The following is an 11,516-nucleotide window of genomic DNA, read 5'->3' on the forward strand; positions in this document are numbered from 1 at the left end:
TTTTAGAGAGAGAGCATGCATGGGTGGGGGAGGGGCAGAGAGAGAGTGGGAGAGAGAACCCCAAGCCGGTCCATGCCCAAAACAGAGCCTGACGGGGGGCCTGATCCCAGGACCTTGAGCTCATGACCTGAGCCAAAAACAAGAGCCAGACACCCAACCAACTGAGCCACCCAGGTGCCCTGTATTACTCTTATTTTTAAATGCAGTAACTGGAATATTTTGTTGGCTTATAAAAATATAGATATAATTTTAAAAATTCAAGCAGGGGTGCCTGGGTGGCTCAGATGGTTGGGCATCTGCCTTCGGCCTGGGTTGTGATCTCAGGGTTCTGGGATCAAGTCCTGCATCGGGCTCCCTGCTCAGCGGGGAGCCTGCTTCTCCCTCCCCCTCTGCCTCTCCCCCTTTGCTCATGTGCTCCCTCTCTCTTTCTCTCAAATGAATAAATAAAATCTTAAAAAAAAAATTCAAGCAGTGCAGAAAAGCATAAAAAAGAAACTAAAACCAGCACTTAGCAGTTATAGGCATTAATATGTGGCAAACAGCCCCCAGGGAGCTTGCTCTGCACACATCCCAGGATGGACATGGGTGTAGATTTTACATGAGGGGGCTCATAGAATACAAGCTGTCTTGTAACCCTTTTACAAAACACAAACTGTATCATGGACATCCTTCCCTGTGAGTACAAAATGATTTGTACCCTTTTAAATGGCTGCGTAGTATCTGGTTTCTCAGATGTGCTGGAAGGTCAACTAAGCATTGCTCTGGTGATGTCCATTTAAGTTTAACATTTTTGCTCTTGTTATCAGTGCTGATGTATCGTTATGATGAAGAAATTAAAACAACCCAAAATTCCTTGTGGTTTTGGGTTTGGGGATGAAAGTTTCAGCAGGATGGCCCAAAAGAAACCAGCCCTGCTTGCGGAGGGAACCAGTTTGAAGGGCTTGTTGATGATGTTCTCGATGCTTGAAGCACGATTGTGAGCAGAAGGAGCAGGTTGGGGTGCAGTGTAGGTGAGGCTTAGAGGGGCTGTTTCAGGGAAGAATATTTAGTTCAAGAGAAAAGACCCTCACGTTGGGAAGAGCCTGTCTTGGTCTCCTGGGTGGCTCAGTCGGTTAAGCGTCTGCCTTCAGCTCAGGTCATGATCCCAGGATCCTGGGATTGAGTCCCGCACCCGGCTCCCTGCTCTGCAGGGAGTCTGCCTCTCCCCCTACCCCTCCTCCCACTCGTTCTCTCAATCTCGATCTCTCTCTCAAATAAATACATAAAATCTTAAAAAAAAAAAAAAGAGCCTGTCTCATGTGGAGAGGGCTTCCTCACAGCCTCTAGGGTGGGACGTGCCTCAGTCTGGGGCTCTCATTACCTTGGAGAGGCCTCAAGCCCCTCTGAGAGATCCTGTTTGAGAAGAGATGCGCAGGGAATGAGTTTTCCCAGCTGCTCCTCAGGATCAGGAGACGGGCTCAGGGGCAGGGCAGGAGAGTGACGGGTTGAATGCGTTATCCACTTGTCACCGGCCCGGCCTGCTGGAAGAAGCTTGGGCCCCCGGATCAGATGGCTGTGTCCACATCTCTGCTCTGTCATGTAGCAGCTGCTGACCTCTGGAAGACGCCTGACCTCTCTGAGGCAAAATGTCCTCGTCTGTAAGATAGGTGCTGTCATACTTTCCAGCCCCTCCTGAGGGCGTCCACAGAGCCTGGTTTCTGGAGTATGTGGAAACTGAAATACGGGGTTCTTAGTGGTTGCAGCTCTAGAACATCGTCTAGGCCAAACACACTTCCTAAATGCTTACAGGAGAGGGACCTTGCTGTTTTTCAAAGGAGCTGGGATTTGGGTTGACTGGGGTTGGTAAGTGAGGAAGCCGGGCTGCAGGGGACTGGGGGGTGTGTGTGCGCACGCGCGTGGGGATAGGGGTAGTTAGGTAGTTGCCAAGCATACGAGTGACTGTGACGTGGTGAGAAAGAGGAGGAGTTGGGGTGGGTGTGAACACAGAGCTGCCACAGGGAGACAGATCAGAAGCAGATGTGGGGCTGGGTGTGGGGCTAGGCCTGATTGAGATTCTGCTGTGTGTGGTTCGGTGGAAGAACTTTCTGGGGAGTGCTGTAGCTGCCTCCTGGAGGGACCTGCTTTTCTGAGGCTGCACTAGCTCGCTGTGAAGAGAAGTGTCCTGGCAGAGGCAAGTGAGCTTCCCTAGGAGGCTCAGCAGGGGCCAGATAGTCTCTAAGGTGGGGTCCATGTCCAAGGTTGTGGTTGGGGTGGCCTGAGGAGGAACACATGTAGCCTTGAAGGGAGGAAGGGCCAGAGGCCGGGGGTGGGGTGGGGTTGCAGGCAGAGGAGACACTGCAGCTCAGGCCTGGCCCTGGGATCCAGAGAGTGGGCCCCCTCCCCTCCTCAGCCCCGCCATCCTTCCCCTCGATGCAGGACTGACCTCCTGGTGGGCTCCTGCCTTCAGGCCTCCTCAGCTCCCTGACTTCCTCTGCTTGCTTTCTCAGGCCCTCTGTGATCTGATCTCGCATTCCCCCAGCCCTGCTTCCCACAGCTCCTGACTCCCAGCCTGTCTCCTCCTTCGGCCCGCAGATACTCTGGGGTGTTCTTTCCTGGAATGTCCACTCCGTCCCACTCACTGGGCAGAACTGCCTTGTCTTTTAGGCCTCAGCTTGAGTCCCACACTCTCAGTCTTCTTAAAATGCATGACCCACACTGCTCTCCCTTGCTCCGACTCTGGACAGCTCGTAGGAGCCTCTGCCACCAGATGATAGCATCGCTGTCTGCAAGGGGCCCTTTCCCAGCACGGGCCATGCTCTTTTTTTTTAAGATTTTATTTATTAGAGAGAGAATGAGAGACAGAGAGCACGAGAGGGAAGAGGGTCAGAGGGAGAAGCAGACCCCCCGCTGAGCGGGGAGCCCGATGCGGGACTCGATCCCGGGACTCCAGGATCATGATCTGAGCTGAAGGCAGTTGCTTAACCAACTGAGCCACCCAGGCGCCCAGCACAGGCCATGCTCTTTACTTGTTTAGGCCCCAGGCTAACCCAATGAGATAGTCACAGTTATTATCCGCACTTTACAGATAGGGGATCCACCTGAATAACCTCCCATTGGCTAGTTTCCAAATTCTTCCCTGCATGAATGTCTTGTCTGTCCAATCAGCCTGAGCTCTTTCTGGGCAGAAGCCACGATTTCGGCTCCCACAGCTCTCCCAGCGGTGAGCCTGTGCCCTGTGCATTTCCCGGGCTGGACATCTGCTGCAAAGATGGGCCTCGGCTTGCTGGGCCTTGACATAGACTTGGGCGTCCCAGGGCTCGGCTGGGAAGCACCTGGCCCCATTGGGGAGAGGACAGCCTGGAGTTCGGTGGAGAGGGAGTGTGGCACTGAGCCCTGGCCTGGGGGCCCACCCTGGGCATCTCACCATTTCTTTCTCCTTTCGTCCACCAGGGAACTCAACGGGAACAATATCACTCGGATCCACAAAAACGACTTCGCGGGGCTCAAGCAGCTTCGGGTGCTGTGAGTATGGGCTGCCGCCCCCGCTCATCATCTCCCTCCTGCCCCACCCTTGGCAATGGCCCTGTGGGTCCTAGGCAGAGCCCTGGCTGTGGGCTGTAGAGTTGTAGGCAGGCATGGCCTCTCCCTGTGGAGTCAGTCTTCAGATGCCTGAGTGGGGCAGGTGGGAGTGATGGTGAGGCCTGAGCAGGGCTGAGAAATTGGGCGTGGCGGCCACCAGTGGTCGCCACCTGGCAGGACCCGGGCTGGGCCCACAGGGCGTCTTATCCTGGAATGAGGGAAGGCCAGGTGACCGTGAGGAAGCTTTAGGTCTCTGGCTTGGTCTGCTGGGGCCGCCAACACAAAAGACCACAGACTGGGGTACTTAAACACAGAAATGTATTTTCTCACAGTTCTTGAGGCTAGAAGTCTGTGATCAAGGTGCCATCCGGGTTGTTCGTAGTGAGGCCTCTCTTGTTGGCCACCTTCTTGATGTGTCCTCACATGGCCTTTCCTCTGTGTGCACAGAGAGTGGTCTCTGGTGTCTCTTCCTCTTTTCATAAGGATACCAGTCCTATCAGATTAGGGCCCTACCCTTTTGACCTCATTAAACCTTGATTACCTCCCTACAGGCTGCATCTCCAAATCACACTGGGGGTCGGGGCTTCAGTGTAGGAATTTTGGCGGATGCATCTCAGCCCTTGACTGTCTCCATCGTTCTTTTGACTCTGTGCCTCAGACAGACTCCCCAGTGAGGCTACAGCTCCCCCTGACTCGAGAGGGTAGGTGAGTGGGGACAGTTGAGGACAGAGGGGCTCTCCTCGGGTGCTGGACGGTGGCAGATACCAGAGGTGGCAGATACCAGAGGTGGCAGGTGTGGCTCTTTTGGGGTTGGCCACTGGCCAGTCAAGGAGCCGTCTGTAGCATTTCCCTTGTCGAGCTGGGCAGGGGTGAGGAGTGAGGAGGGGGAAGGGGTGGATCCCTTCATCTCTTCCTGCTCTGCAGCTCTCAGACTCATGCATGCATTCTGACACGTTCAACATCAGACAGTCATAGGGTCCTCACCCCCTACTCCCAGGGTAGTGCAAGGGTCCTGGGGCCTCAGTTCTTTCAGAACTACTTTGCAGCTCTGAGGGTCTTTTGGGGGGCCTGGGGACATTGTGGTCTCCATCTTCACTGGGGTCAGAGCTCTTAGTCGCTGGGCAGGGGTCTTGCTGCTCCCAAACCCACTGACCTTTGACTCCTTCCCAGGCTCCAGGAATCTCTTCTGAGTCTGGGAAAACCCCTCTTCCCCCTGGCATCCCTCACCCTTCCTGTCCTCCAGCATGGGCTCCTCGACAGCTCAGGCTTTTGGAAACAAGGTGGAGGGAGAGAAGCGTGTTCTAGCCTCAACCCGGAGAGCACCTTGATCACAGACTTCTAGCCCCCTGCCCTACCCCGAACCTCCTCTGAGGTCCACTGCTTAGGAGCGGACAGGGGAAAACGCAGGGAGGAAAATACACTTGACGATCTTAGAAGGTACCACGCAACAAGCCCACTGCCTGGCAGCCGGCTGTCCTGGGCTGCAGGGAACGCTGGCGGTGAGGAGGTATGGCCTCATGGAGCCAGAGGCTGACTTGGCAGCAGATTCGGCCAGGCGGTGTAGGGGTGCAGGCAGAGGGGCTGTGGTCTGCCAACCGCAGTGTGTTTGCTGCATGTGTGGGCCTTGCCCGGTTGGCACAGGCTCCCCTCCGCCTGCTACTGGCCCATCCCCCCCGGCTCTGCCCCTTAGACATGCGCCCTCCGGGCCGAAGGAGGGCCCCTGCCGCCTGGGTCCCAGCTTCCCAGAACCAGGATGCCTTTGGAGCCATGGCCTGGCGCTCTGGTGCCCCGTGGGCCTGGTGGCAGCAGAGGGGTCCGCACGGGCTCAGGGGCTGGAAGTGCATCTTGCTGTCAGGCCTGGGCGTGCTGAGGATACCTGCCGGGAATTTGCAAGGTTGGGGGGCACTTTTGTCCGCTCAGGCTGGGACCTGGGTCTGCGTGCGTCTTGGGCCCTGCACCTATTTCACTCCCTGGTGCTAGCTATTGCTCGGGGTCCCTGTCCAACGTCCTCTGGCTGTCCTTGTCTCTTTGCTCCCCCAGGCAGCTGATGGAGAACCAGATTGGAGTGGTGGAGCGGGGGGCTTTTGACGACATGAAGGAGCTGGAGCGGTTGTGAGTATCCGGGGGTGCAGGCTCAGGGCGGTGGGGTGGCGCTGAGGGGACGCGACAGCTGAGCCCGGCAGCAAGGGCAGGGTGGGGGAGAGGCCGGCACGCTGCCCCACCCCCCCGCACCTCCCGCCGGCTACTGGGAGCCGGGGGCAGCCACAGCCGGAGAAGCGGCCACAGCCTCATCACGAGGTGACAGCGAGGACAAAGCGGGTGTCTGCACCCCACACTCTAAATGCAACTCTCTTTGTTGTTTTTCCCTGATAATGCATTATGGTAAAAACCCCACCCAGTACAGAGGGAGTGAAATTGCTTCCTATAATCTCATAGCTCAGGTGTGACCACTGTCCATGCTCCCGTTGTATGGCAGGGAGGAAGAATGGGTGTGCCAAGGGGACTGTCGGGGAGACCCAGAGGTCACCTGAGAAGCTGCATCTTGGGCGTTCGGGGCCACAGCACAGAAGCTGGAAGGTGGAGATATTTCTGACTTACATGCTTTCTCCAAACCTGGGCTTTTGCATTTGAAAAATGGGTCTTGATCAAGTTTTGCATTTCGGGTTGGCAATAATGAAAAAAAAAGGAATAGGGATGAGTGAGGTGGGGGATGGACACACATTCACCGGGGTCACTGGTCTCACTGTTTTGCTTTGGTTTGGCTCTCAAGAGGTACCAAGAGTCCTAGAGTTCATGCCCTCTGAACCAGAAAGTCCATTTTATTTTAAGGCAGTAATCAGAGACGAGGCTACAAAATGTATATATCCAGGATATTCTTCGCACATCATTTAAATACAACAATAAAGAAATGGAGAAAGCCATTCTGGTGAGACGTAGGATATCAAGTCACATTTTTGAAGAACAGTGAAGGCCATTGGAATGTGCTCACGATATAATATTAAATGAAAAAGGTAGGAAGTGACGTTTATGTAAATCGCATCAGCTTCTATGTATGTAGAACACAGGAGGAGGAAAGTAATTGGGAAGATTAACTCTCATTGCATTGAGTGGTGGGATATCAGGTAACTTTAATTCTACTCTTTGTGCTTATCTTTTTTATGGATTTTCTGACAAGGAGTTTATAATGATATAGCTGTAGTTGATTGCCTTACTCTGTGCCAGGCACCAAGATAAGCTCTTTGCCCTACGATATCTCATTTAATCCTTAAAACAACACTGTGGTCAGTGGTATTTTACAGATGAGAAACAGAGGGGCACTGAAGTTAAGGCACTTGCGTTATTAAGTGATTAAGTGCAGAAGAGGGGATTAGAACCGGGTCCTTTTGCCTCCGAAGCCTGAGCTCTTAATGACTATGACCTAATACCTCACTCTTCTCTTTTACTTCAAAGAAAGTAAGGTATTAAATAAAGGGAGAAGAATATGGTTGTGTCCGTGCCTTCCTGCAGCCTGGAAGAAAAAGCAAGGCAGTCTTTTCTTTTTGCGTTCTTCATCCGGGCCTAAAAGTGAGCGATAAGGAGCCTGCAGCGAGAATAGATTAGTGCGGTGTTTGTTTTCTTTCAAAGGCTCAGAACAAAGTCCACATTCATTACCTGGCTGTGAGGGCCTGATTGGGACCCAGACCAAACCCCCTGCAGCTCCAGCTCTGGGTGCAGCCACGCTCTGCAGGAGGAGGGAAGGTGGGGGTGGGGTCGACACATGATGGGGGTGGCCCACGTCAGGCCTGGCGCTGCCACCCGGGAGGGGGCAGGGCCCTCCTTTTTGAGTCACGACTTGTCACTGCAGACTTTGTCCCCTCTGTCCTGTGCCTCTTCCTTTCTTCTGGGGTGGGTCCCCCGCAAGTTCACAGCAGGCGGTTTTTCTTGGGGGGTGTGACTCTCGTGTCCCTGAGGCTGAGTGGCGCTCACTGCGGCCAGCCAGCACCCTCTCCTCTGACTTGCTGGACACCAGTGGTGGACCCATTAATCATACAAGTTGAATAAAGCGGACAGTCATTAACACCGCACGTACTCTAAACATTGCATTTAAGCGCAGACGTGGAAGTGTGCACTCACCAACCCTCTTCCCCCACCTTTTTTTTTTTGGCCAAGGCTTTTCTTCTTAGTAACTGAGACTGGAGTTCTGTATTGTTTTCCTCACCTACACTACACACAAATTACTTGCTTATGATTTTTGGTTTGGATTTCTTTAAGGTGGAGTGAGATGTTTAAAAGACCCTTAGAAGCAGTCTGGGTGAAGAATTCCGAGTTTCTTTTCTTTTTTTTTTTTTTTAAGATTTTACTTATATATTTTGAGAGAGAGAGAGAGACAGCACAAGCAGGGGAGAGGGAGAAGCAGACCCCCCACTGAGCAGAGAGCCCGATGTGGGGCTCGATCCCAGGACCCTGAGATCATGACCTGAGCCGAAGTCAGATGCTTAACCGACTGAGCCACCCAGGTGTCCTCCGAGTTTCTTTTGTGACCCTCCTGCCCGTGGCCCAGTCTTTTACTTAATTCAACAGCCCTTCAATGAACAGATTTTGGTTTATTGACTTTCTCCAAAGCATCCAATTTAGTTTTTACAGAGATGACTCTTTTCACATGAGTATTTTGTTCACCTCTGTCATAGTTAATTATTAGAAGCACCTCTGGCAGGTAGGTTTGGGAACAGACACAACTGGTTCTTGTAAGCAGTTCCTGCGAGCTTGAGTACAGAAGCGGAGGGGTACAGTCCCGCTGGCTGTGGGGGTCACTCAGCCGCCCCGTGCTGGCCGAGGGGGGGCCGGTGTGCAAGGTGGGGGAAAGGCATTCTTCAGAACCTGGCTCTAGTACTTGGTCATGACGAGGGCGAGTCACTCACCTCTGGGCATCCCAGCCCCCTCAACTATCACAGAGACAGCCCAACGGAGTCAATAAACATCCGAGCACCTACTAAGAGCCAAGCCATGCGGCAAGATGGTAGAGGTAAAATTTTCCTGCAGGGGTGTTGCAAGAAGGAGATGGGAGGGTACATGCATGAGCCCTTGTCATACTCAGGGAGCAAGAAGCCCACCTGTGCGTTCTGCTTTCCCTCTGATGGTGACGTAGTACCTCTACATCACTCGTCCCAGTGCCTGGCACAAGCTGAGGGCTAAGAAGGACTGGTCACCACTACTGCTGTCCCCGTCCTTAGCTACCTGCAGCTCCTTCACCACGCTGGGGCCCTCCTTTGGTGTTCTTTGGTTGATTTTCTACTTTATACTGGCTATGGCATTTTTTTTTTTTCCTCTTCAATGTTTTCAGAAATTGAAGCTGGAAAAGTGAGAAAAGTCTTGGGGGAAAACAAAACAAAACAAAACCCAGTGATTACCAGGCAGTGTAAATACGGGATTAATTTACTGGGCAAGGTTGAGGAACTTGGAGTGATCTGATGTCCACTCCTGTTGCTTTAAGGATTATATTGGTGGTTCCCCAACCCCCCCTTTTTTTTTTTTCCAAGGCAGTGATGTGTTTCCCTAGGAGCCTGCCCTTTTGAGTAAACTTCTCCCAGCTGGTCTCCTTGTCCACACCGTGCTGGAAAATGGTGCCTTTCTCACATATCAGATGAAGGGTGACCTCCGAGGAGGTGACCACAGACCAGTTACTATTGGCCACAGACAATTACATTTCTTCCTCCCCGCCAGCACAAGAAAGCTTTTACTAAGTTGGTTTATCCTCGTCCAGCGCTGTTAAAGGAGATGGTTGTGCAAGACCCCAACTGTGCTGTAGTCTGGAGGGCGGGGGCTGGGTTTTACACCAGAGCTTCTCCAGCCTTCACGTGCGCCCGAATCACTTGGGGATCCTGCTGAAATGCAGTCTGACTCCACAGGCCTGGTGGAGAGGCTGCGATATTGCAGCTCTTACCAACTCCCACGCAAAGCCCCTGCAGGTGGCCCATGGGCCACAGTGCGAGGACCAAGCTTCCATACTTGTAGGTGTCGCACCCCTGATGGGCGGGAGTCCCGTACTCCAGCGTCAGAGAACTAGCTGCTGACGTCTGCATTTTATCTTCCCGTCCAGGCCACATTCCAGAATGACTTCCCACTCCTGCCTGTGTATATAAAACTGAGAAGTTGTTCTGTCCACCAGAAGAGCAAATAGAAATGATGGACGTACTAGTCATTAAAAACAAAGGGGCTGTTCTTGGGGCACCTGGGTGGCTCAGTCGTTAAGCGTCTGCCTTCGGCTCAGGTCATGATTCCAGGGTCCTGGGATCGAGCCCCACATCGGGCTCTCTGCTCAGCGGGAAGCCTGCGTCTCCCTCTCCCGCTCCCCCTGCTTGTGTTCCCTCTCTCGCTGTGTCTCTCTCTGTCAAATAAATAAATAAAATCTTAAAAAACAAAAAACAAAGGGGTTCTCTACTGTTTGGCACAGAGAGACACCACAGGTTGAGTGAGGAAAATGCAGGTGGCTGAATATTTTTTCTTCTGTTATTTGAGGTTTGTAAAGAATTAAGCATGCATTTTCATAGATAATAAAAAAAATAGATAACGCGATTTTCATTTTGAGAAACAGACCTAAAGCAAACAATAAAAGAAAGTTGCCACTGAGTCAAACGTGGGTGAAAGCAATGAAGAATCAGAACATGGGGCTAGTCCTACTCCTGCTCACATTTCAAGTGGAGTCAGGTGTTCAACTCACAAGCCAAGATAGTATTTCAATCAGTGCCTTATGAGTTGCAACAGGTGTTGAGAATGTAACATGATGATGATGAGGGGCATGGGCGGAAATCATGGGAGGTGTTGATTGCCCACTACACATCAGGTCCTTGGAGGGGACCTTCCACAGGTGCTCTGGCTCATCCTCCCCAAGTGTTGGATGGCGAACTCCCACTTCATAGAAACTGAGGCCCAGGGAAGCTCATTTCCCTGGGGTAACCCAGTGACCCTGTTGGGATTTGAACCCCATGCCCTCTCACTCTGAATCCAGTGCTTTCTGACAAGTCTTTGGATTTCCTGGATGCTGAGGCACCTTCCAACTCTTCCTCTCTTCTCTCTTGTAGACGACTGAACCGGAACCAGCTGCACATGTTACCAGAACTGCTGTTCCAGAATAACCAGGCTCTGTCGAGGCTGTGAGTGACACTGCTCTGTCTGTGGTCTTGTCCCTCACCCTGTGTCTGGTCAGAGGGGCCGGACTTCCCCGCAACCGTGACCCCCTGCTCCCCACCTGTCCGGATCACCTGGGGCATGAAAGGCCAGGCCCTCCTGTAGGAAGGGGCTGCGCGGGGCGTTTCTCTGGGGTCGCACCTGCCAGGATCCACGGCTCATTCAGTTCTCTGTGCTGCCTCTGACAGTGCGGGTGTGAGAATGTTCTGGGGGGCGGGGGGGAGGAGGACGTTCTTGTCAGCCATGATGCCAGCCAGGCTTTCCAACCCTGCACATCTGTCTCAACCTTTGGTAACCTCCCTCAGGTCGGTTATTGATTCATTCAGTGAAGCCCTTCTTGGACCTCTTTCTGTTATCAGGTCAGAGTCATAGGTCTGGAAGCTTATCAACCATGGCATAAAGTCATACTTTTATTTGCTGTAAATGTACTTCTTTCAAGCTTCAAGGGTAGTGGGGCTAATTCTGCTGCTCTATGGTTTGCTAAATGTGGCTGTAATTGTTCTACCATTTATTTCATTTTGAGGGGTCTTGGGTTGGACAGAACCTTAGAGATTATCTAAGGAATCTTCTTTGCAGTTCCTTAGCCTGTGGTCCTTCAGTCTTTGCTTGGCTACCTCTAATGATGGGGAGTTCACTCCCTCCCCAGTCAGTTGCATTATTGGACAGATCTGCATATTAGAAACATTTTCTTAAGTTTGAGCCCTAAATCTGGTTCCCAATAATTTATGTTTTTCTTAGCTTTGCTTTCTGTAAGCATCTAGAACAACTATGTACTCTTGTTAGATTTTTTTTTT

At 52.4% G+C, this 11,516-nt stretch overlaps 1 protein-coding gene across 5 annotated transcripts in view; it reads left to right on the plus strand.

Annotated features, from left to right (window-relative positions):
- SLIT1 (slit guidance ligand 1) overlaps window positions 1-11,516 on the plus strand; it is a 167,654-nt gene that overhangs the window by 17,893 nt on the left and 138,245 nt on the right. For 3 of the 5 annotated variants that reach the window (XM_081823725.1, XM_081823724.1, XM_081823728.1), the window contains exons 2-4: window positions 3,430-3,501; window positions 5,599-5,670; window positions 10,617-10,688. In XM_081823725.1, coding sequence (XP_081679851.1) covers window positions 3,430-3,501; window positions 5,599-5,670; window positions 10,617-10,688 — 216 coding nt within the window. Of the gene's footprint in view, window positions 1-2,022; window positions 2,220-3,429; window positions 3,502-5,598; window positions 5,671-10,616; window positions 10,689-11,516 lie in introns of those variants that run through there. The other 2 variants (XM_081823726.1, XM_081823727.1) reach the window with 2 other exon arrangements.

Source organism: Leptonychotes weddellii, chromosome 6 (genome assembly GCF_054177405.1).
Source record: "Leptonychotes weddellii isolate Sample4059 chromosome 6, ASM5417740v2, whole genome shotgun sequence".
Lineage (NCBI taxonomy): Eukaryota > Metazoa > Chordata > Mammalia > Carnivora > Phocidae > Leptonychotes > Leptonychotes weddellii.